At 38.6% G+C, this 27,422-nt stretch overlaps 1 protein-coding gene across 1 annotated transcript in view; it reads left to right on the forward strand.

Annotated features, from left to right (window-relative positions):
* The window catches only part of MARCHF11 (membrane associated ring-CH-type finger 11), a 127,474-nt gene that overhangs the window by 90,570 nt on the left and 9,482 nt on the right, over positions 1-27,422 (forward strand). Inside the window, exons 2-3 of the mRNA XM_082259383.1 lie at positions 10,968-11,123; positions 23,717-23,909. Coding sequence (XP_082115509.1) covers positions 10,968-11,123; positions 23,717-23,909 — 349 coding nt within the window. The remainder of the gene's footprint in view (positions 1-10,967; positions 11,124-23,716; positions 23,910-27,422) is intronic.

Genomic DNA, 27,422 nt, shown 5'->3' on the forward strand with positions numbered 1-27,422 from the left:
CTCTGACATCCGTTTTTTGTCAGTTCAGTTCAGTTCAGTTCAGTTTTTTTGAACGGAGGAGAACCCTATTTTTTCTTCCTTTCAAAAAACGGAACGGAAGCAAAAACGGATGTCAGTGGTGTCATCCGCTGACATCCGTATTTACATAGACATGCATTATGTCAGTTTTTCATCCGCAAGCGGATGGGATGAAAAACGGACATACGGACCGGATGACACAAGTGTCATCCGTGTCCGTTACAAAAAAAAAAAAGGACCTGATCGGGCAAAAAAAAAGGAACGCCCGTGTGAAAGAGCCCTTAGTGAGCACTTCTCCTTTGCTGAGATAATCCATCCACCTCACAAGTGTGGCATATCAAGATGCTGATTAGACAACATGATTATTGCACAGGTGTGCCTTAGGCTGGCCACAATAAAAAGGCTCCTCTAAAATGTGCAGTTTTATCACACAGCACAATGCCACAGATGTGGCAAGTTTTGAGGGAGCGTGCAATTGGCATGCTGAATGCAGGAATGTCCACCAGAGCTGTTGCTCGTGAATTGAATGTTCATTTTTCTACCAAAAGCCGCCTCCAAAAGGCGTTTCATAGAATTTGGCAGTACATCCAACCGGCCTCACAACCACAAACCCCGTATATTCACACCAGCCCAGGACCTCCACATCCAGCATCTTCACCTCCAAGATCATCTAAGACCAGACACCCGGACAGCTGCTGCAACAATCGGTTTTCATAACCAAAGAATTTCTGCACAAACTGTCAGAAACCGTCTCAGGGAAGCTCATCTGCATGCTCGGCGTCCTCATCGGGGTCTCGACCTGACTGCGGCTCCTCGTAACAGACTTGAGTGGGCAAATGCTCACATTTGATGGCGTCTGGCACTTTAGAGAGGGGTTCTCTTCATGGAGGAATTACTGTTTTCTTAGATGTTTGAGTTCAGCTCATGAAAAATGGGGGCAAAAACAAGTGTTGCGTTTATAATTTTCTTCAGTATACTTTATATAGAGTATATAGGTATGATATGATGTGCTGAAATTTTTTAAGTCGTGATGAGTATTACTACCATTACTGTTCTGATATTTGTTTTTTTATGTACAGTAAGTACTTTACTTATGGTAGTAGAGCACTGTGGCTGTGGTTGCAAACTTCCCTTTTTGCAATAAATTCTAAAATGTAGTATACCTGATACTGTGTAAAAAAAAGCCCACATGATTGTATGTTCAGGCAATGGGTCAAACCCTCTGCCAACCAATGAACCTTCATAGATTTACAATTTACAGCAAAACAGGTACTCTTGTAACGGCCCATTTCTGCAGCACAGTCAACAGCATAAATGATCTATTAGGCCCCTTTCACACATACGGTCTGTTTAGTTCATCAGTTCAGTCACGTCAAAATGTATCAGTTTTTCATCTGTTTTTTCATCCGTTTTTTTCATCCGTTTTTTCATCCGTATTTTTTACATCCATTACCAATGAAAAAACGGACCATTTGTTCGTTTACATCCGTTTTTCGTCCGAACACGGACATTGATGGGAACGGATGAAAACGGATGTTAACGGATCATCCGTTGTCATCTGTTTTTACATAGAGATGCATTGATGTCCGTTTTTCATCCGTCAACAGATGGATGAAAAACGAACAAACGGACCGTATGTGTGAAAGGGGCCTTATGGTACTGATGAGGAACTTTAAATGACAGAAAGAGAGGCTTGAATGGGAATGTAAATTTATACAAAACTCTGCATTTGAAACTCTAGACCGTAGCCTAAAAAGAGAAAGACATTTTATGTGCACTATAATTCTAATAGAATTTTTGATTTCTGACAAATAAAGCCCTTCTTCCCTTATAGCTGAATTTTAAAGTAGAACTATCGGCAAAACTTTTTTTTTAATTTTGGATAGAGCAAGGGAGGGTTATAACCCCTGTCAGATTTTTTTTTTACCATCTGTGTCCCATAGCAGAGATTTCCCTTCACTTTCTGTCCCATAGCCAATCAGGAAGTGAGAGGAAATCCCTGCAAATTAAGGCAATTCCTTCGGGACCCCAAAGTCACTAGAACTAGTGTCTCCATTGGAAGATTTCCCATCTATTACTTTTCTGGGGACAACCCAAAATTTGGGATTTTCTTTTACTTTCACTTTCAATGATAATGGCAAACAAGACAAATAGAGAGGGTGAATCTCCTTAACGGGGGGCACAGGCAGAAAAAAAGCCTGACTGGGGTTCTAATCCATCTCTATTCTATCTAAAACTAAGAAAAAAGTTTTGCCTTTAGTTATACTTTAGGTAAAAAATTTCCTACAGTTTTAGCCACATCACTTACCTGTAATGAAGTATGCCACACCTCGTGCAGGTAGCTGGATCCTGGAGAAATCTTCACTGCAGAGATGCCTGTCCTCTTCCTGCCTCTGAACATCTAGCAGTAAAATGGTTAACAGTGTTGGGTCTTCAATCAGAACAGCAGTACCGATGGTCCAACGGGGACACAGCCTCTTATTCCTCTTCCTCCTTCTCCTCCATTGAGAAAAGTTCTTTCATTGATTTCACTGCATGATTTGTGAATGAGGGAAAGAGAATCTGTTTTCTGATCAGACTCTCTCCAATTCACAGATTGTGGTACAGGTAGTGTAATCAATTATGGAGGAGGAAGAATGAGGGGGTAAGTCCCCAAAGAGATGAAATCTGCCAGCTCAGTACAGAAAGGGTTCATTTTTATAAACATAACTCAAACCACAGCTCCCTCCGTAACAGTACATAGAAAGTAAAACTAAGATTTTTCAGCAAGAAAATTGCAATCAAAACAGTAGTTTTTATTTATTTATTTTTTAAATGTTGCTATGTGAATGGGAACATGTAACAAATATAAAGCATATGTTGGTCCAGTTTGGCTGCAAAAGTGGAAATACGTTTTAGGGTGTATTTGAATTAAATTAAGTCAATTTAAATCATGATTTGAATCGCTAGTAAAAAGGCTTGATTTAAATCAACTCAATTTAAATAGTAATTTTTAAAGAGCAACTGTCATCTCATCTCATCTCCTCTGGCCCGCTGTTGACTCACCGACAGTCCCATTCACTTTATTAGGACGGCTGGTGATGCAGCAGTGACAAAACAAGGTGAGGGACGTGGTGGCAGCAGGTGAGTAGATGCCTACTGACAGGCACTTCCATGATGGATCTGAAATGACAGGTGCTCTTTAAATGTAAGGACTCATTCTTTCTGGTAGTTAGTGTGAAATGCAGTTCATGTTATCCCAGCTTGCAGAGCTTGGATTCATTGAATGAGTTTACCTAAAATGTATATATTGCAGAATATACAGCCTCATGCTACATAACTAAGCTCCATTTCATGCTGAATAAACTCGGTAATTAATGTATCTTAAATAGAAAACTATCTTTAGATAGATTTTTACTCCAAAAGTATTTTATTAAAATAAATTTGATTAAAAAAAATCCAATTTAAATTTAAAAAAAGCATTTATTTATTTATTTTAATTTTTTTAAATTATCTATTTTTATCCACCTTGAAGTTGGCTAATAAAGGGTATTGTAAAAAATGATTCCGCGCTGTGGCCAGTAACTGCCCGCAGCCTCCCTCAACTATAACCAAAGGGTTATCCAAGTATAAACAAAAATTGAGAGGGATAGGTGGCGCTGCCTAGGGAGAGTATGGTGATTCGGTCTAGTGAACTGCAACCCAGAAAAATGAAAAATATAAATGTGAAAAAAAGGAAATGTGTGATTATGAAAATGTCATACGTGATAATCAACTACATATATAAATAAGTGTATCTCATATAATTAATAAATGTTGGATAATAAATATGACATGTATTAAAGGGTAAAAATATTATTAATGACCACTCTGAAAGACAGTGATACACACCATAGTCATAAATTGATGAATAAATATGTAAATAAACATATATATATATATATATATATATATATATATATATATATATATATATATAAATAATTACTAAATAAATAAATTAATGCAATCAATGAAAATCCTCCATTAACTCTACTCCAAAAGATTACTAGGTGCAAAAAGGTGATAGGTGCTGTGAGCAATTGAAAATGGGTAAATTTCTGCGCTATAAAGAAAAAATTGTGATAACAATATATACGTGATAAAGAGGAAAAGCAGCACACATGGACCTATAGAAAAATCCAAAACAAACTAAAAATATAAATGTGTAGCGCTATCCACAATTGAATTCAAACAAATAATGAACATAGCAGTGAAGCAAAATAGTGAAAAGTCCATATATTAGTCCTTAAATGAATGAAAGATCAAAAACTTGTGCAAAAAAAAATGAATGGGAGGAGCCACAAGTCCCAGCATGCAGATACACTCTGTACTTTTTAGCAGGGAAGGATCACCTGTGGATGGAAAACAGCACACCAAAAAGCAGCTTACCAGATAGTAATGGCCACCCAAACCAATGGATAAGCCACTACACGCTTGACTCAATACAAGGAAACTGCCAGGTATCACTTATCTTGGGATGTGGTAACAGGAAGGCATTCAAGACCAGGTGTTCAGGGACCATATATATAAAGAAATGTACAGGCACATAGCATAATACAGTAAAAACAATACAATTTATTAAAAGCAAAGGTTGCACTCACATGATTCAAGCATATTCTGGCATTTATATTCCATAAACGCTGAGAAAGTAAGAGCTGTGGCATCCCCGCACTCATACACTAAAGACCGGCTCTGGGGGGGTGGTGATGTCACGTCTGGCACTGTCAAACGCGTTTCATCATAGGCTTGAAGTCGTCAGGGGCATGAAAAATTGCACAGAAATTATTTTATGTTGATATATCTAATAACAAAATAAAGTGCTACGGTGTGTAAATAAATAAAAATGGATCACTCTTTAAAATTCGTAGATCATAAACATTCCAGTCCCAGACAAAGCTTGAAGGTGGGTGGTAAAATAAAGCTGCTCGTGCTCCCCGCTCTCCCAGTACCGCACTCACCAGAATAGAAAACCCCTGCAGGGGTATCACGTCTCAATCACTACATGGATGTGGCTGGTGCAGGTCTGCCGGAGATCCCTTCAAAAATCCAAACTTGCTGCATATGTCAATTACATATATGAGGAAATTTACTAAAACTGGTGCACACCGAATCGGGGCAGCTCTGCATAGAAACCAATCAACTTCCTGGTTTTATTTTCAAAGCTTAATTGAACAGGCTGAAGTTAGAAGTTGATTGGTTACTGTGTGCATCAGTTTTAATGAATCCCCCCCCTAATATATTTGCACGAGGTGCCCTTAACAGTCATAATTGCAACTAATTTGGATGAGCGCAGCCATAGCACAGCACAACATAAAAGAATCCATAGGCGTGCGCAGGGGGTTGCCTGGGCACACCCTAATCACCCAGTGCGGTGCAGATTCCCCCTATTGTCCAGGGCCCACTTCCCTACTGACACCGTCCATGTTTTTATAAATCATTAAATGTTTGTTCACATTTATTCATAACCGTGTGTGTGTTGGTTTGTATATATATATATATATATAAATATATATATACTGTATATACACAAAAACACACACATATGTTTGAGCTTTGGGGTGCTGTGCACACCTATGAAAGAATCCTGAAAGTCCCAGGGTTTGTGACCCTATATTGTGAAGGCTCAAGATATATTGTATATTTCTTATATAAAAATGACATGTAAAATGTACATTTGCATGAATAATATTCATAAAAATTCTAGGTTCACTGACAGATACTGATTTGATGACACTTTTAAAATGAATCAGATGATACAAGTGACACATCCACTCTTCACATACTGTATATTGATTGATGTACACCGCTGTTCTGCAGCTTATTAGCGTTTGTCCAACAGACAGATGACATTATTGGAATGCATACTTCACATATTTGCTGTATAATTCTGTTAGGGAAATTGTATTATCTTTATGTGTACCTCTACTCCAGACCTTCCTTCAATTTCTCTCTTCCTGTTCATGGTAAAGAGCAAACGCTCAACAAATGTATCCTACTAGCCATCTAAAGGTTTTAGAATAAGTGCTCTAGCTGTGCTTCTAATTTCCCTGGGGTAGCCAAGAGCTAGAAAATACATTTCTATATAACATATAGCTAGTATTTCTGCTATCTGTTTAATTAGCGGTTGTAAATAGCTTTCACTCCATTGACTTGTTTAAAATGGGACTACTGGTGAGTAAAATTTCTTTATTTGACAGATAAATAAAAAAAATGGCATGATATTGTCTTGTGGCATTCATCCAGTGATGTATTGGCTTAGAAAGGATTGGAGTAGATATATATAGCTAGCTTTGTTAAATCGTCATTTTCTATTGAAACTGTGTTTCCCGTAATTATAGGATATCAGGCGTGAGGAATGCTGCCTACAATTAGATAAAAATAGAATTAGGACAGTAAAACAAAAGAATGCAATTACGAAAGGGACAGACTGGTCAAGCATAGCTGCATGCAACTGGAAAAGAAACAAAGAAGCCGTAGGAAAGAGGATTTTAGAAGACAAATTGGAAACATGAAAGGTGAGCATATCTGTAGTCACTGTGTGGCCAACCCACAGGGGAGTCACCAAGAGATATTTTGTACAATTTATAGTAGTTAAAGTATAATAAAGGTAATTTTTTTTTTTTTTTGGGATAGAGAGGAGAGGGATTAAAATGCCTGTCAGGTTTTTATATTACTGTCTATGCCCCCGTTAGGGAGATTCACCCCTCCATATTTATCCTGCATACCATTATTACTGGGAGTGAAAGTGAAAGAACAAAATTTAGGGTTGTAACCAGAACAGGAATAGAGGGGACATCTTCCAATGGGGACACTAGTTCTGGTGACAGCCAGGGATTCCATCACTTTGGTAGGATTACCCTCGCCTCCTGTTTTGGCTATGGGACAGAAAATAAAGAGAAATCCCCCCCCCCCCCCCCCCAATGAGACAGGGGTTATAAACGTCCCTATCCAAAATGTAAAAAATGTTTTGCCTTTTAGTTCTACTTAACCACTTAAGCCCCGGAAGATTTTACCCCCTTCCTGACCAGGGCCTATTTTGCGATTCGGCTCTGCTTGACTTTAATGGACAATCGTACGACGCTGTACCTAAACTAATTTGACGTCCTTTTTTTCCCACAAACAGAGCTTTCTTTTGGTGGTATTTGATCACCTGTGCGATTTTTTGATCATGCGCTATAAACAAAAAAAGAGTGCCAATTTTGCAAAAATAACAATATTTTTCACATTTTTTATATGAAATTCCCCCCAAAAAATGTAAAAATCTAAATTTTTTAACATTTTAGGCCAATTTGTTTTATGCTACATATGTTTGGTAAAAAAAAAATCGCAAAAAGCGTATTTTGATTGGTTTCGCAAAAGTTATTGTGTATACTAACTAAGGGAAAGATTTTTGTCATTTTTGTTGTTTTTTTTTTAACGAGTAATGGCGGAGATCTGCGTTTTTTTTTTGCGGGACTGCGACATTGCGGCGGACAGATCGGACCCTTGACTGACATTTTTGACACTTTTGGGGTTACCAGTGACATTACTACAGTAATTAGTGCTATACATATGCACTGTTACTGTAAAAATGACACTGGCAGTGAAGGGGTTAACTTTTTTTGAGAGGGAGGGGTTAAGTGTGTCCCTAGGGACGTGTTTCTTACTGTGATTGGATAGTAGAACCGTGTGATCTCTATTCGTACACAGGGAAGAATGACAGGCGGCTTTGTTTACATTAGCCGCATGTCCTTCTTCCGGTGTAACGGACGATCGCGAGTTCCCGGCGGACATCGGGTCCACCGGGCACACGCGCGGGGGGGTCCGTGACCGAGCGGGAGCGCGCCTCCGGCGGCGCTTGCTCGCTCGCTCGCTCCCTAGAGCCTCACAGGCTAGCGACGCAGACCTACGTCGCTTTGCCTGTGAGGGGCTGACCGCCCCGTAAATAGTCGTGCGGCGGTCGGCAAGTGGTTAAAACCAATGCTTTCTATAAACTATCCCATCCTCTTGTTACTCTAGGAAACCAAAATACTCCAAGTGATGGGAGTATATTTTTTTAGTTCATAAGATTAGAAGGATCCTAATATTAATTTATAAAATGTATATGTTTAACACTAATTCATTAAACCTTACCCCTGTGCATAAGTTAAAAGATCATTTTTTTTTTATTCATACTTACCTAGGCGGATGCAGTATTGGTTTGATGCTGCATCTTTGTTCCCCCCCCCCCCCCCCAAGCTTTATGGCTGAGAACAGAGCTCCCTGAGCTACCAGTCAGTTACCAGCTCTCTGCTCTGCCCCTTACTGGAGTGCTGGGCTGTGGAGGGGGCAGGAGCGGCCAGCTCAGGCTCTCAGTGGCTCGCTGAAAGGCTGAGCCAGGTACAGGTCCAGTCATGTGGATGTATCCCTACCATATGGTCGTGATCTTTCCTGAGCCTGAACCAGCTCTGTGATGTGAGCTGACAGCGGACTTTAGCCTGCTGTCTGCCTTAAAAAGGTCAGGGGATTGCAGAACGATCTAATTTAACAGCAACATGTTTATAAGTCTCAAGAGGGCAGGGATCATTCCTCAAATATTGTTTAATATCTAAGGATTAGGGAGACATTTACTGTTTCATCATGCATTGTCCTTGGGGTGTGTTGTGCTTTAGAGACATATTCTATGCGTTGCAATTCATCTCATGGTAAGATTTGGTTTGCTGGAATCCAAATGCAACAGGCAGCAACAGTCAAGATACTCCTAAATGGATAGATGTGATTGTAACTTAAATCTTTTTTGCAAATGTGGAATGTTTCTGGCATGATGAATAGGGGAGTATCCTATATTGTAAGATGTTCATTTTGTTACCCGTATCTTTGTTCACTTACATTTTACCCACCTAGTAAAGGACTGCCTAGGTTGAAGGAATATTGACCAATAATTGTAATATGTGCCTTGTAGTCGACCAATTCTACTTTTACCTAAAGAGAGGCAACACAGCTCTGTTACATTTTAATATTGCTTACAACCACCTTTTGGTAGATACACAACATAAAGAGGTCCAAGTATAAAAAAAAGTTCACTGAGCAAATGCCTTACGAATAATCCCTGTAATGTGTTCAATATGTCTTTTTCCAAATATCACCCGCTCCATCTAGTGGCCATAATGTGGTATTTTCCTGATTGTGGTATTTCAGGATATGGCCTCTAGATGGAGTTACCAAATATAGGAAATAGACATATTAGACATATTACGGAAATTATCCACAATGGCTATATATAAAGCTATAGTCACTCTCATTCTGAGCTATATATTGGGGGTAAGGGGGCAGTGTTATTTGCAGCTGCACTTCAAAATCAGTGATAGGAGGGAGTGATATTTTGATGGGAGATACTGTGGTGAACTACTGGTTTGAGGATGAGGTAATTGTTTTCTTGGAGGCATTACACTGCTAAAGTTGAGGATATGGACAGTAATTACTTCAGGTAACATGTGCTGCTGGACCGACCAGTGAGGAAGTTGCTATAACTTTTCATGGCATTGTGCTGCTTAACAGGAAGAGAATGCAAAAAAAAAGAACAGTAGACGTGTACAGAGGGGAAAATAATTATTTGATTCCCTGCAGATTTTGTAACTTTGCCCACTTACAAAGAAATGAGGAGTCTATAATTTTTATCATAGGTGTATTTTAAATGATAGAGACAGAATATCAACCAATAATCCAGAATAAACACATAAAACAAATGCTATAAATTAAGCTGCAGTTCAGTGAGTAAAACAAGTATTTGATCCCCAAGCAAGACATTTCTTGTGCTTAGTGACCAGGTTTGCACACATCTCAGGAGGGATTTTTGTCCTCTCTTCTTTACAGATATTCTCTATATCCTTAAGCTTTCTTGTCTTGGCTGTCTCTTGACAACCCGAAGTTTCAGCTCCCTCCATAAATTATTTTATAGGATTATCATCTGGAGATTGGCTAGGCTACTCCATGACCTTATATTCTTCTTCTTGAGCCACTCCATTGTTGCCTTGGCGGTATGTTTTGGGTCATTGTCATGCTGGAAGACCCATCCACAACCCATATTCTCTGTTCTGGCTGAGGGAAGAAGGTTCTCATCCAAGATTTTACAATACATGGCCCTGTCCATTGGCTCCTCAGTGCGGCAAAGTTGGCCTGTACCTTTAGCAGATAAACAGCTCTAAAGCATAATGTTTCCACCTCCATGCTTGACTGTAGGGATGGTGTTCTTTGGGTCATAGTCAGGATGTTTCTTCTTTCAAACACAGCAAGTCGAGTTAATGCCAAAGATCTCAATTCTGGTCTCATTTTAACACAACACTTTCTCCCAATCCTTCTCTGAATCATTTAGATGTTCATTGGCATGACTGTACTTGTGCCTTCTTTTTTTTTTTTTAAATAAATATTTATTGGTTTTTCAAGATTTTAACACCAAAGTACAAAAGGGTAACAGTTACAATGAACCAATACACTGGGTAGGTCACCCACAAGCAACTGTTGAAACTATACCCATGTAAACAAAAATTACCATAACCATAACAGGGGGGGAGTCATGCAGATACGTGGGACGTTGTGCCTTCTTGGGGAGGGGGACTGGCTGTGTTTGGAGGAAGTAAAATGCTGACTTTGCCCCTAAGAACACCATCCCTACAGTCAAGCATGGAGGTGGAAACATTAGGTATTGATAAAAAATTATAGACCCTTCATTTTCTTTGTAAGTAGGCAAACTTACAAAATCTGCAGGGGATCAAATAATTATTTTTCACATTGTATATGCTAATGAGCAACACACTGGCCTTCAACAGCTTTGAATCATATCCAATTTAAAGTTCACAAATGTGGAAGGGACCAGGCAAGTGCATTGATTTTCTCAGAGTTTGCTAAATTTGACAGTTTGTTAAAATTGACATTAACATTTTGTAATTGATTTATTTTTTATTTTATTCAAGGGTGAATTACTTAATCCATGTCGATGTGATGGATCTGTAAGGTACACCCATCAACTTTGCCTTTTAAAATGGATTAGTGAAAGAGGATCGTGGACCTGTGAACTATGCTGCTACAGATACCAAGTTATAGCTATTAAAATGAAGAAACCTTGTCAGGTAAGGCAAACCATTCTGCATCTGCACTTAAAGGGCTATTTTCAGCCAGTTTTATATAAGTGTTATTAGGCCATAATTAACCACAGTTAATTGGTTACTGTTGTCCAGTAGAGTGGATTAATTTACAAAGTACGTGTAGTTAACTAATCAGAAATTCTTTTTAAAGGGTATGAGTTTACTAAAAAAAAAAAAAAATCTCATCAGTCTGGTTGCTGTGAATTGCAGAACATTGTTGCATTAGGGTTTTCATAAAAAAAAAAAAAAAATGTATATATACAGCAGGTAAAAGAAGTATTGAACACACCACCATTTTTCTAGGTAAATATATTTGTAAAGGTTGAATTGACATGAAATTTTCACCACCTGTTGGTAACAACCCAACCCATGAAAATCTATAGAATAGATACAAACAAACCAAAACAAATTGGTTCAGAAATGAAGTTATGTGCAATAAATTGAAATGACACAATGATGAGAAAAAGTATTGAACACGGTAACTGAAATCTATTTAATACTTCGTACAAAATTGGTAATGACAGTTTCAAAATGCTTCTTGTATGGGGAAACTAGTCGCTTGCATTGCTCAGTTGTGATTTTGGCCCATTCTTCCACACAAACAGTATTCAAATCTTGAAGATTCTGTGGGCCTCTTCTATGAACTCTGATCTTTAGATTTTCTATTGGATTCAAGTCAGGTGATTGGCTGGGCCAATCTAACAGCTTTATTTTCTTTCTTTGAAACCATTTGAGTTTCCTTGGCTTTGTGTTTTTGATCATTGTCGTTCGGAAATGTTCACCCCCAATTCATCTTCATCATCCTGGTGGATGGCAACAGATTTTTATCAAGAATGTCTTGGTACATTTTTCCATTCATCCTTCCTTCAACGATATGAAGTTTGTCAGTACCGTATGCTGAAAAACAGCCCCACGTCATGTTGGTCCTACCTACAAACTTCACTCTTGGTATGGTGTTTTTGGGGTGATGTGCAGTGCCATTTGACCTCCAAACATGGTGTGTATTATGGCATCCAAAGAGTTCAATTTTTGTCTCATCTGACCAGACTATATTCTCCCAGTATTTCACAGGCTTGTTTAAATGTTGTGCAGCAATCTTTTAACAAGCTTCAACATGCTTTTTCTTTAGCAATGGAGTTTTGGGTGGTGAGCGTGCATACAGGCCATGGCAGTTGAGTGCATTACTTATTGTTTTCTTTGAAATAATTATACCTGCTAATTCCAGGTCTTTTTGAAGCTCTCCACAAGTGGTCCTTGGCTCTTGGACAACTCTTCTGATAATTAGTTTCACTCCTCTGTCAGAAATCTTGCGAGGAGCAACTGGTAGTGGCCGGCTTACGGTAAAATTATGTTCTTTTCAGTTTCAGATTATGGCCCCAACAGTACTTACTAGAACATTCAGAAGTTTAGAAATCCTTTTGTAACCATCAGTATGTTTTGCAACAATAAGGTTGCGAAGATTTTGAGAGAGCTCTTTGCTTTTACCCATCATGAGATGTTTCTTGTGCGACACCTATGTAATGAGACACCTTTTTGTAGGCCACCAGCTGATATTAATTTGCACTGACAAGGGGCTGGATTGCTTTCTAATTAGTGGTAGATTTCAGCTGGTGTCTTGGCTTTTTATGCATTTTTGCACCTCCCTTTCATCATGTGTTTAATACTTTTTCCCATTCCATTTTATTACACAAAACGTAATTTCTGAACTTATTTGTTTTGGTTTCTTTGTATGTATGGATTGCATGGGTGGGTACCGACATGTGGTGAAAATTTTAGGTCCATAGCACCTTTAGAAATATATTTGCCTAGAAAAATGACGTGTTCAATGCTTATTTTACCCGCTGTACATACACCCACATACATAAACACACACATAAATACATACATACATACATACATACATACATACATACATACATTATATACACACACACATAGACACGCGCAGATAACCTTTTTAACCACTTGCCGACCGCCCCACTCAGATTTACTGTGCCAGGGTGGCTCGGCTGCGCATAATCACGTAGATCTACGTGATTACGTGCACGCGGGTTTGGCGGCGTGCGTGCACTGCCGGAGCTGTGCTCCTACTGTGATTAGACACAGCGGGAGGCAGACCATGGGAGGAGCGGACTCGATCACCGCCGGCCTCCTGCAATCTTCGGCTAGACTGACAGAAGAGCCGTCTTGTATGTAAACAATGCAAGAAGGCTCTCCTGTCAGAGAGGCAGGGAAAGATTGTGTGATTCAGCTAAGCCGAATCACCAATCTCTCTCTGCCTCTGTTAAATCCATACCCCCCCACAGTTAGAAAGCACATATAGGTAGCACATTTAACCCCTCGATCACCCCCAGTGTTAACCCCGTCCCTGCCAGTGTCATTTATACAGTAACAGTGCATATTATTTAGCACTGATTACTGTATTAAGTTCACTGGTCCCCAACAAGTGTAAAAAATGTCAGTTAGGGGTCTGATGTGTCCACCGCAATGTTGCAGTCCCGATAAAAATCGCTAAACAAAAAGTCCATAAACCCATCACGTAGTTTGTAACCGATATAACTTTTGTGCAAACCAATTATACACTTTTTTGGATTCTTTTTTTACCAAAAATATGTAGCAAAATACAAATTGGCCTAAACTGATAAAAAAAATTTATTATTTTTTATTTTTTTATTGGAAATGTTTTAAAGCAGAAAGTAGAAAATTGTGTGTTTTTTCAAAATTGATGCTCTTTTTTTGTTTATAGTACAAAAATGAAAAATCGCAGAGGTGATCAAATACCACCAAAAGAAAGCTCTATTCGTAGGGAAAAAAGGACATCAATTGTATTTGGGTACAGCGTCGCACGACCACGCAGTTGTCAGTTAAACCAACGCAGTGCTGAATTGCAAAAAATGGCCTGGTCATTAAGGAGGTAAAACCTTCTGGAGCTGAAGTGGTTAAAAATCAACAGTATCTGCATATGAACTCACACTGCTGGGTACTGCACTTTAGGGAAAGACGGAGAGCTAATGATTCAGGAAGCCACATTCCAATTCCACTGCTTTCACCTTCTTGACTGCTTGTCACTGCTCTGACTAAGCTCCTGCTGTGCTGATATACAGTTCGGCAGAGGAGTGGGAGCTCACACTAATCTGAATGCTTTTTTCTACCCAGGTGCCCCCGCACCCTTGACAACCCCATTGTGCTGTGGCAATCAGTTGAGAAAAGCCAGTCTAAACTGTATGCATCTGGAGCTAGAGCTGCTTGCGTTTACCTTTCAGCTTTTTGTCGATCCACTGGTCCCATGAAACTCTGAGTGCGAAATCAGCCAACGTCGCTATGAGCACTGTATACAGACAAGCAGAAGCAAAATGAATGCAGAAGCTGACATGTTCCCCTCCTTCTGCAATCCGCTTGCTGCTGCTTGCCTGTGGAAATATTCACAGATGGGACAAGCTGCACTAAAGAATCAGCCGTCTCCTACATAGCTGTTGTCAGATCGGCCACAGCAGAAGGGGAGAAGGCAGATCAGTCCTCATAGCTATGGTTAACCACTTCTGGACCAGAAGGATTTGCCCCCTTAATGACCAGGCCATATTTTGCGATTCGGTACTGCATTATTTAATGGACAATTGCACAATCTTGCAACGCTGTACCTAAATAAAATTGATGTCCTTTTTTTTACCCACAAATAGAGCTTTTTTTGGTGGTATTTGATCACCTCTGCGATTTTTATTTTTTGTGCTATAAACAAAAAAAGCGACAATTCTGAAAAAAAAAACAATATTTTTCACATTTTGCTATATAACATTCCCAAAAAAAAAAAAAATTTAAAAATCAAAATTTTTTAATATTTTAGGCCAATTTGTTTTCTGCTATATATTTTTGGTAAAAAAAATTGCAATAAGTGTATTTTGATTGGTTTGAGCAAAAGTTATCTCATCTACTAACTACGGGAAAGATTTATGTCATTTTTATTGGTTTTCTTTTTTAACTAGTAATGGCGGCGATCTGCAATTTTTTGCGGGACTGCGACATTGCGGCGGACAGATCGGACCCCTGACTGACATTTTTGATACTTTTGGGGGGACCAGTGACATTACTACAGTAATCAGTGCTAAAAATATGCACTGTTACTGTAATAATGACACTGGCAGGGAAGGGGTTAACACTGTGGGTGATCAAGGGGTTAAATGTGTACCCAGGGGTGTGTTTCTAACTGTTGGGGGGCGTGGCTTGTGAAATGATCACAGAGACATGTGATCCTATATAGAACGATCACAGGCACTCTGTGATCACTTCAGGGAGAAGAACAGTCAGCTGTGTTTATAACAGCTGACCGTTCTCTCTCAGCGGGGAACGATCGGCTTCCCCCTAGCTGCCTGCGCGTGACCGACGTATACCTACGGCGGTTTGCACAGGAGCGGCTGCCTGCCGCAGTATAGTCTTAAAGTGGTTAAAAAGCACTTATCAACATGGGACCAAGTACATGTACTTTGTCCCCAGGAAACAGATTATAGTAACAAAATCTATAATGATACATCATCTTTAAACCCTGATTATGATTCCCTTTGTGGAAGTTATACAATGATCGGTTACTGTAGAACATTGCACTGAAGAAAATACACGCTACTTAATAAGGCCAAAGGTCCCTTTGCCTTGTATGCTCTACATCTCGGATGCTGTAAGTTTGTTGAGTTGTGCCCTACTTGTACTGTAAACCAGGGCTATGCAAAAATCTATTCAGAATATTTTTTAATTGATTATTGCATAGAACCGTTCAAATGTATAATGGCTTCTAAATAATTTAGGTGCATGGTCTATAGTGGTGCTGTCAGGAACAAATAAATGTAGATACCAGCACCCTATGTACAATAAATATTTATTTGAAGGTTTTTGTCAAAAACATCCAATTTTCTGGAGGCATGAAATTCTTTTTTTTTATCAAGGTAAGGTGACAAAAACCTGTAAAAAATGGAAACTAGCAAACTGAGTGGAGTGCTCCAAATGTATTTTTTCCATACGTTTCTAATACAGACGCCTGTGGGCTTGTGCCTGGGAATATATGATTTTAAATCCAACTCTTGGTTTTTCCTATCTACTCCATTCATGTGGGCCTGCAACATGTGGCTGTAAATTGTAACACCACTCCCAAGTATGCCAGTTATGTACCCAATACTGTGGATTGAGTTTAAATAGCCATGTACTTTACAAGTACAGTTGCCCTCTGCAAGTGCAATTGCTTTCAGAGCTTAGTAAATGAGGTGAAGCTTCACTTTGCAAAGAATATTCAATCACATGCAAGGGGGAAAAAAGCATTTTGCTTGCACATAATTGGATGATGGAAGTCAGTAAAGTGTCTCCTCATTTATTAAGCTCTTAAGCAAATGCCCTTGCAAAATGCAACTGCACTTGCAAAGTGCACAGTCTGTTTGCCTTTAGTAAATAAACCCCTTTGCTGGCAACCCCCATCCAGCACCTTACACCCCTGTGCAGTCTCATGTTTGCAGACGCAGGGATTTCTGTGCAGCGCTGACTTGCAGTTTGGATCTGTAGAGTGCCACAGGCAGAAAACATCAGGAGCATTTGAGCAATGAAGCCTGGAGTCAGTTATAAGTGTATACTTGTATGTTTAATGAGCTCTTCTCCCTTTGCACAGAAGACCATTATTGACCTGTCCTTAACAATCACTATGTACTGTACCTGAACCCACTGTCACGTTCTCCAAAGCTATTCACTGTTTCTCTTTTTAGAAACATGCACAGTAAATTGATTTTCCCTTTTCAAAGCAGAAGTGAAAAATCTTTAACCAGTAATCTGACACAATCACTTAAAGCAAAAATAGGACACACCAAACTTGTCTGCTGCACAAACTGCACCTTCTAAGACTATGTTATATTGTATGGACCTAGACCTGGCTCTGTGCACTCTTTGGGAAATAGAAAATCATTACAATTGAAGAAAAGAATACAGATAATGCTTCATGTGCTAACATACATTATTTCAAATTTTCATATCAGTAAATATTTTAAAGATATTCATATTATATATTCATTCATATAGAACACGTATGTCAAACACAAGGCCCGCTGGCCAAATGCGGCCTTCCAGGGTTTGTTATGTGGCCCTCACATCCAGTTTTGCAGCCAGAACATGGCCAGAACTCCATTCTGCCACCTCCAGCTCTCACCCTCCGCTCCCAATCCCCGCTATCACTTTTAAATATAGAAGCCTTCTGTGTTTACAAAGGACAGCTTTGCCCTCTAACAGATTCCTGGGGGCACTCATGGTAGGGCACTGCAGGGACAGATCTCCAGAATCTAAGAGAAAGAACGATCTCCCTGCAAATACACAGGTAGTAGAGCCAGGTAGGTGAAAGAGATGTGAGGAAGCTTCATGGGGGGTTAGGGTTACAAACTCAGTGCACCCCTAAACCCTGCACTCCGTACACAGCACACCCCTGAATGCTGCACTCTTTACATAACGCACCCCTGGACCCTGCACTCTACTTACAGTAATGCTCTCCTGAACCCTGCATCCTGTACGTAGCGCACTCCTGAACCTTGCACTCTGTACATAGCATAGTCCTGAAGTCTGCACATAATGCTCTCCTGAACCCTGCACTCTGTAGGTAATGCCCTCCTAAACTCTGCCCTCTGTACATAGCGCACTCCTGAACTCTGCACTCTGTACATAGTGTAGTCATGAACTATGCACATAATGCACTACTAAACCTTGCACTCTGTACATAGCGCACCCCAGATACAACCGTCCCTTTAAAGGAGAACCCTACTGCTGATGCGGCCAAGCAATTAAATTGAGTTTGACACCCCTGATATAGAGGATACAAATCATTATATCCTCCTAAACAAGTTGAATCAGTTAAGTGATAGATGTATACTGTACATACATGACATTCTGTGATATAATATTCCATGGAAAGTGCACAGTGATAATATGACAGACTAGGTCATTGTAGATTTAATCTGTTCAAATGAACTGTGTATGTCATGCTGTTGTGGTCAAGTCTGCTGTGTTGCGCATGATCAGTAAGCTACACTCAAGCAAACAAGGTTGAATTTTTTATTTTGTTTTTGGTTAGGGCTTATGTATCACAGACAATAGATGTAATCGCAATTCTGCAAAACCTACTAAAATTGACATATGATAAAAGAACTGTATCTATATGTTCTGTTTGTTGTTTCCTTTATCATACAGCTGTAGAGCTTGATTTTGTTTATTATGTATCAAAAAGAAAGCTGTTCGAGAAAAAAAAAAAAAGAAGCAAAATGCAAAAAGACACTTGCAAATTAATTATGGATGCATGAAAAAAAAAACCTGGATCCAAGACCTAAAGAAAGTCAAATATTTTTTGATAAAATGGGCCTGAACACAGAGACACTGTGAATAACTTCAGCCCAAAACAAGAGAATGCTAGATGGTTCAACCAAACATGGACGAGATGGTCCCAGATGTGTTACATATATGTCTTAAGTTAAAAGCCAGACCTCTAGAGGTATGGCACATCCAGGAAGGATTTGTACACATTATTCTAACAACACAACATTCTTTGGGACCTATTTATACCAAATTTTCGCCAAAAGGATTCCCTTTTCATATGTTACGTTTGCCAGTTTACATAGTTGTTACATGGTTAGCCTGGTTGAAAAAAGACACAAGTCCATCTAGTTCAACCAATAAAAGGTCTCCTATCATTATATTTGCCGTCTCTGCATTTTCTCGAGTTCCCCAATATCCTTTTTGTGAACTGGTGCCCAAAACTGAACTCCATATTCCAGATGAGGTCTTATTAATGATTTGTACAGGGGCAAAAATATTTATATTTCTCTCTGCTGTCCATACCTCTCTTAATACAAGAAAATATTTTGCTCACCTTGGAAACCACTGCTTGGCATTGCATGCAATTATTAAGCCTATGGTCCACCAGAACACCCAGATCCTTCTACATCATTTATTTCCCCAGTTGTACTCCCCTAGTATGTATAATGCATGCATATTCTTAGCTCCCAAGTGCATAACTTTACATTTATCAACATTAAACCTCATTTGCCACATAGCTGCCCAAATAAACAGTGCATCGAGGTTGGCTTGTAAATTGGAGACATCCTGTAAGGAAGTTATTCCACTGCATAGCTTCGTATCATCTGCAAAAACTGAAATGGTACTTTTAATCCCAGACCCTATATCATTTATAAATATATTAAAAAGTAAGGGTCCCAACACTGAACCTTGGGGTACACCACTAACAACCCTAGACCATTCAGAGTAAGAATCATTAACCACTTCTCTCTGAATACGGTCTTTTAGCCAGTTTTCTATCCATTTACAAACTGATTTTTCTAAGCCTGTAGACCAAACCTTACACATTAGTCGTGTGTGAGGAACTGTGTCAAATTCTTTAGCAAAATCCAAGTATACTGTATCCACAATCAATATAGAAGAACTGGCTGCACTCCAGGTATCATCAAAATTCTGGTTTATTAACCGAACATCCCAATGTGGCAAACAACAGGTAGACGCGTTTCACACACTAGCAAGTGTGCTTAACCTGCCTGGCGGTATGATTCTTTTGGATTTTAGGTGCTGAAAGCGGTACCATTATTTTGCATGTAATCCTTGTGAATGAGCAGCCCAAACCAACTGTATACATTATATATATATATATATATATATATATATATATATATATGTATACATATATTATGTATATATATATATATATATATATATATAATGTATACAGTTTGTTTGGGCTGCCCATTCACAAGAATTACGTATATATATATATATACATATATATATATATATATATATATATATATATATATATATATATATATATTTACATAAAAAGTACAGTAAAACTGCAGGAAAGGGCACCGGGGGGCAATGTAATGTGAATTTATTTTATTTTGAATGGTATCAGTGTGTTTGGTGTGTTTTTACATTTGAATTTGCTGCCGGTTCAACCCCCCTGCGAACGTCACGTCGCAGGAGACGAAAGCCGAGGCACGGAGAGGATCGGGAGGAAGATCCGCCGCGAGACACTGCCGAGACACATCGCTGGATCCCGGTGACAAGGTAAGAAACCTCTTTTACAGGATCCAGCGATGCTTCTGGCGCTACCCCGAGTGTGGCTCAGGGTTACCGCTTTTGACTCTGAAATTTAACGATTAAGCACACTTGCTAGTGTGTGAAACGCGTCTACCTGTTGTTTGCCACATTGGGATGGTCGGTTAATAAACCACAATTTTGATGATACCTGGAGTGCAGCCATTTCTTCTATATTAATTGTCTGCGGAGGTGATCCGAGGCGTGCACCTGTATATCAACATCTTGATTCACCTGGAGCAGTGAGTCTTCCTTGTCTTTGTATACTGTATCCACAGCCACTCCTTCGTCTTTTAAGCTTTTGCTTACCTCCTTATAAAAATAAATCGTATTTGTCTGTCAACTTCAGTCTTTTAATAATCTATGCTGTTTGTTGCTTAAAATATTACATTTTTAATCTTTTGGTTAGCCGTTTCTCTTGATGTACATCTGCAAATCTGACATTGTGTGAGATGTTATCTGGAGAGAAGACAAGTGAAATTTGCAGTTGTAAATTACTTTTTTGTAAAATGTAGGGTCAAAAATTGTGGAAAACATAATGTCAGTCTCCTGCAATGCTGTCAAAGGAATGATTCTTCTTCAAATGACCTATGTTACCTAGTTTTTATCAATTAAGACAGTATTTTTTACCAGTAAAAGAGCAGAGAAAATTGCTCTATTTTATTTGAATAATAAAATTGATTGCTGCTTGAAAAATAATGCAGAATACGCTCTATGAATAGCTCAAAAAGGGCAAAATTCAAGGAGCAATAATGGCAAATTACTCTTTTTATTAATAGGCTCATTAGAGGCTTCAGCTCTGTATTGCCAAATCTGTCCCAATCTTCCAAATCTATCTATATTTTACAGTACCATATTTTTTTGGTGTATAAGACGACTGTGCGTATAAGACAACCCCCTACTTTTCAAGTTAAAACATAGGTTTTGAGCTATACTCGCCGTATAACACTACCCCCCTTCCGAAGCAAAGCAAGGCAACACCATATACCATATACGCATAAAAATCCCAAAGGTAATTAAGTAAGTGTAATCTATGAAAGCGCTGTTTGTCTGTGCCCTATACATCTGCAAGGTATCATAAATAAATTCTCTTATAAATCTCCAAGGTATTGTAAGTGTAAATATCCCAAAGGTAATTAAGTAAGTGTACCATAATCTATGAAAGCCCTGGCAGTCTGTGTCCTATTCATCTGCATGTATTGTCTTATAAATCGCCAAGGTATTGTAAGTACTAAGTATTACCAGTAGGTGTATCATCTCTCAAGGTGCTGGCTGTGTATAATATATGTGCTGTAGCTTCAGCTACATACAGTATACCACGCTGAGCCAATCACTGTGAGCGATGTATTCTATTTTTGAATGCAAAGCCTGCTCGGATTGGCGGAGTCAGAGATGTGGGATTACTGTATGTTACTCTCTCTGACTCTGCCAATCCGAGTAGGCTTTGCATTCAATAATAGAATACATCGCTCACAGTGATTGGTTCAGCGCGGTATACTACGTAGCCGAAGCTAAGGTACAGTATACCTGTACAGGATTCCCGCACAGCCGGCGGGAAAAGATTATACATCTACCGGTAATACAGATATAAGAGAATACATTTACGGTACCTAGATTACACTCACCTAATTACCTACTACTTCCATACTCGGCATATAAGACGACCACCCCATTTTTGGGGGATTTCTTTTGAGGTTCATAGTTACATAGTGTTACATAGTAGTTGAGGTTGAATAAAGACAATAGTCCATCCAGTTCAACCTGTGTAGGCGCGCGTGGCCTTAATCATCTCTCATACCCCTTATGTTCTGATCCTTGAGATGTACGTCCAAGAGTCTTTTAAAAAGTAGCCATACTTCCCACAGAAACTACCTCTTGTGGTAGAGGATTCCACAATCTTGTAGCCCTAACAGTAAAAAACCCCCTGCGTTGCCTGAGGTTAAAATGCTTTTCCTCTAATCGCATTGTATGTCCTCGAGTCATCATGCAATCCTTGCGACTGAATAGCTTTTTTTCTATGCTGAGATCACTATTGAGCTATTTATAAATTGCTATCATGTCCCCTCTCAGGCATCTCTTCTCTAGGGAGAATAAATTAAGAGATTGTAGACGCTCTTCATAATTAAGGTCCTCCGATCCCCAAAGGTTCAAAAGTCGTCTCATACGCTGGAAAATACAGTACTTCTCCCAGGCCCTCATTTAGGAAGTTTTAGTCTTACAATTCCTGTAAGCCATGAAGGAATATATGATGGCCCTCCAACCTGATCTGAGCAGTAAAGTCAACTTGCTAATGTTAGTAAACTGAGAGATAGAGAGAGCAAACTGGAAAATCACAAGGGTAAACTTGGCAGAAAACCACACATCCAGGAATGTCTCTATTTGCTTTCCCCTTAGTTCAGGGAATTCCCAGGCTGTCAGTTGGTGACTGCACTACAGTCATAATGAATTGTAATTGTATTGCATTTGTGGGTCCAGTATAAGCTTTTGTTTCAACAAGCGTTTAAGCCTCAATGAAGGGGGGTTCTGAGCCCCCGAAACATGTTGGTTTTATCTTCTGACTTTTTTCATATCAAGAATAAAAACTTTGACTGGATTACCCTAACTTGTGCCACACTCATCCTTTGCTTAATTCTGATATGTCCATTTACACTCAGATAACCATACGAGGCTAGGATCTTGGATCTCTGTCTCTGCACAGAAAGGGATTGAAGGATGCAGGAGAGCAATTGAAATTGAAATATAATAACATGATGGCTGAAGAAGGTGATAAAATTCAGGATGAACAGGATGAGGAAATGTAACATGAATGTATAGTACAGGGAGGGTAACACCTTCTTTTAAATAGGATGAATTTTACAGTAAAGACCTTCTACTATTGTAGAAAAAATGTTGCTGAATGCCTGGGATTGTAATTTATGGGCGAATGTTGATCAAACTTTGGTTTTTAAATAGGATGAGTGTAGCTTAAAGAATTTTGGGTGAATTGTTGGCAAAATCTGTTATAAATATTTACCAAAGAGACTTTTGAAATAAGATCTCCTCTCCATATTTTCTGTTCCATTCCCTAACTATAAAATATCACACCTTGTGCTTAAAAAGTTCTTATTTCTGCTTTTGCATTAATGTATAATTAAAAAAGAAAATGCAAAAGGGAGAGTGAGAATACCTTGTAATGATAATGACAGGTGGGCAGGGTTTTGAATTCGATGTCTAGTTAATAATGCCAAGGATCCTTTTGTGCGATAGGCAGACATTTGGAGTTTAATAATGCACCCAAGAACAGACCTGAGAAGTGTCATTTCCTTTAACTTTTATAAAATTCTGTATACTGCTTGGTTTTTCATAAGTAATAAGCCAGTTATTTTTTAGTCTTTAGCTCAGAGTCATAATAGATGAATATCTGTTTGAAATTGCAAATACGAACTGCCACTGTTTGCTAAAATGATTTCTATTTTGTGTTTCAGTGGCAGCGCATTACAGTAACATTGGTGGAAAAGGTTCAGATGATTGCAGTCATACTTGGCTCCTTATTCTTAGTATCTAGTGTGACATGGTTATTGTGGTCTGCATTTAGCCCTTATGCCGTATGGCAAAGAAGAGACATCCTTTTCCAGATCTGCTATGGAATGTATGGTTTTATGGATCTAGTGTGTATAGGTAAGTTTTATCACTTATTTTACAGAATGGTGTATTTAAAATAAATCTCCCAAAATTTGTTGAGGGTATGATGGCATGATAAAACATATGCCAGCCTTTTGATCTTAATCCAACTGATGAGAGATTTTCTATCATGCAAAAGCTCAGCTCGACGCATTTTGTCACAAAACCACATGACTCCCTCAGGGCAATCGTGATATAAGGTGTCAGGCAGAGCTTTTGGTTGACATCAGCATGCTGGATGGAACACGGATGTGTGGTACTTATTATTAGCTTAATACCAGGCTTAATACCAGCAACTACAGTGCCTTGAAAAAGTATTAATAACAACATTTTATGTGATAGACCAACACAAAGTGACACATAATTGTGAAGTGAAAAGAAAATAATAAATGGTTTTAAAACATTTTTACAAATAAATATCTGAAAAGTGTGGCAATACTTTGTAAAACCACCTTTCGCTGCAATTGCAGCTGCATGTTTTTTTGCATATTATGTGCCACTTTGTGTTGGTCTATCACATAAAATCCCAATAAAATACATTTACATTTTTGGTTGTAACATGACAAAATGTGGAAATGTTCAAGGGGTATAAATAATTTTTCTAGGCACTGTATACTGTGGGACTAAAAATAAGTAATGCACTTATGCACATTTAAATGTGGATGTATTGTATGTGAATTGGTCATGAATAAATTGTGTTTTAGAAGATAAAAGCTCTATGTTTTTTTCTCTGTTGTGGTCATTTCCTTCAGATCCTGGAGGAACAAAGGAGTGAGTTTATGACCTTACATTTTATATGTGGGTCATAAATTTAAGGTGAAAACGCAGCCAGTGGAGAGAGGCTTGCACAGGAGGGGTTTGCACAGGGTGTGTGCACTATAAAAAAAGGAAGATCGTGTGAGAGCCTGTATTGTATATGAACACTTTTATGTGATAGTTTTCAATTTTGTAGGAAAATTATGTGATATTGTAGTAAAGGGACAATAGCGCTACACCATTTTTTTCCCAGTTTTTTAACATTTTCTACACATGTGAGATGTGGTATGGGTGTTGGCAGCTGTGAGTCAAATTTTATTTTGATTTACAATTAATTTAGAAACAGCAACGGGATGCCTTAGTAGTTTTTAAATATGGTAATGAAGTTCCCTCTCTTCTGGCAATAAAAATATTAATCAGTGAACATTCACACAACAGTAGAAGTTCAGGAAAACTCCAGATTTGCGCTCTCTCAATTGCACATTCTTCTCCGATGTATAATTCACTTAATCTAATATCTCTTAAAATTGACATTAAAAGTAAGTTATTTAATCATTTATAGAACATGAAGTAATTGCTATAGATTACAAATGTACAAGAAAAACATACTTACAAATCACATTTAATTCATTATAGAAACATATTAATTAGAGCAAAGCCTTGAAAGACAATGTGTGACATTTATTGACATTTTCATAGCAATGCGTAGATCATTAAATCTCTTAGATTATCATTAGTAATTACAACGCTGGTCAGAAATCATGGGAAGGGCATGAGTTACTGCAGGCCATTTAAATATCATTTTACAGTTAATACTGAACGAGTCAATAAGCAGCCACAGCCAACGGAAATAACAACAGAATGGCAAAAAGAGGGGGTCCCTCACGTTGTGATAAATTGCAATGAATGACATTTTCAGAATATCACAAACACATCTATATAAACATGTTATGGTAATTAAAAAACATATACAGAAAGGCAAGTAAATTATTTTAGGAAAACATAACTCTCAGAGTATTAAAGTTCCGCAGATTTTCAGTTAAGAGCATTGCATTTAAATAAAAAACTTTAAAAACAGCAGCTACCCAGATCCACTAATCCTTGGCGCTGGTCTGAAGACCATAGTGGGACTTCCCTGATTGAAGATTATGAGGCCTTCCTTTAATGTAACCCTTTGGCACTGGGCTCTGCTTTTGCCACCTAGTGTACTGGTTTGTTAGCCTCAGAGTGCTTTACAGGTCCAGAACTATGTCACAACTACTGGTGGGAACCATTTTCTCCAGACTCACTCTGCAAGTAAGCCTATGGACAGGAGAAATATATACTTGAGTGTGATCTTCAGGCACTGGGCTCCAAATTGTGGGGCCTTCCAGATCTAAGTGTTTTTATTTCATTAAAGCGTTTGTTACCCCAACACTTCATGTTCCTGATATGTGCCTACTGCATCATGTACTTGTAATAAAAAGTATCCTGTTCTCTTTGCATTGTTTCCTTTATGTGAAATCCCTGGTGTTATTGCTAGTTCTCGTGCGTTCCTATTAAAAACTGACCACACTAAGAAGGAGAGCACCTTGTGGTCAGTTGCTGGGAACTCAGTGTACTCTCCTCCAATGATCAGACTTGCATGATATGCCCCCATTGCACAGCCATTCACTGGGAAGCTCAGTGTGCTGATGCTCCCCTCCCCAGCTCTTATGCAGCTGAGAACAGAGGTAATGTGATCACTTATAAAAAAGGGAAAACATTTATTTATAATGTTTTTTTTTTTTATATGTATATATAAATGTTTTGCCTTTCATTTCTATTTTAAACTGAATGGGTTGTTTTACAAGGTGATTGTTTACAACCACTTTAACCAAAAGCAAACGTACTACCTTTGGTATACCCAGTCTTTGATCATAATTACGGGTGATCTGATGCAAATTGAATGTCTCATTTGGATATTTAACACTGCCATGATATTTTTCAGTCTTTGGACTGTGTCTGTTAGTAGCAAAACACTATTTTCCACTGTTTCCAAACACAGAATTGTGACACGGTTCCTATGTGTCCAAATTTTGGAACACTGGCTTTTATCATTGTATGTCTTTAAAAGGTTAAAACATTTTGGGAAGTGACCTTTCTTAACTCTATACTGCTTAGGTACTGAAATAGTATATTACAGCCTCCTATTCAGGTCTAGAACAGTGGTTCTTCTTTTGAGTGTGGCTTTGTCCTTTTCATACGTGTTATGAGCAGACTTGTGATGAAGGTACAGCAGGAATTCCCTCACGTTTCGTTTAGACTTAACCCGGCCATAAATCGATCCAAATTTGCCAATTCAGCAGGGATCGGCTGAATTGTCAATCCATGTATGGGCAGGGTGGTTGTACAGAACTCAGTTTACCAGTCTACCTCTATACAACCATTCCTATTGGAAAATTGCTGCGCCAATCAGTGTACTCAGACAGCAGGGAAGTTTTGCTGCTGTCAGAATGCAAAGGCACAGTGGGAGGATTCCCTTATTCACATCAAATATGTGGGTGAGGGAAACTAATCAGTCAATTATATTTAAAAAAATGTATCATCTATAGGCTGCCTTCGTTTTTAAACCTTTCAGCCTTTTCTCTTCTGTTCATTAAAGGCCACAATAGAGATACTTAGAACATGCCTGTTGAGTTATATAGCATCTTATAAAGTGATTATAAGTGATCACCTTGTAAAAAAAAAAAAAACATTCAGTTTAAAATAGAAATGAAAGAGAAAACATTTGTG

The sequence above is a fragment of the Pelophylax lessonae genome (genome assembly GCF_965119305.1).
Source record: "Pelophylax lessonae genome assembly, chromosome: 5".
In the NCBI taxonomy this organism is placed as follows: domain Eukaryota; kingdom Metazoa; phylum Chordata; class Amphibia; order Anura; family Ranidae; genus Pelophylax; species Pelophylax lessonae.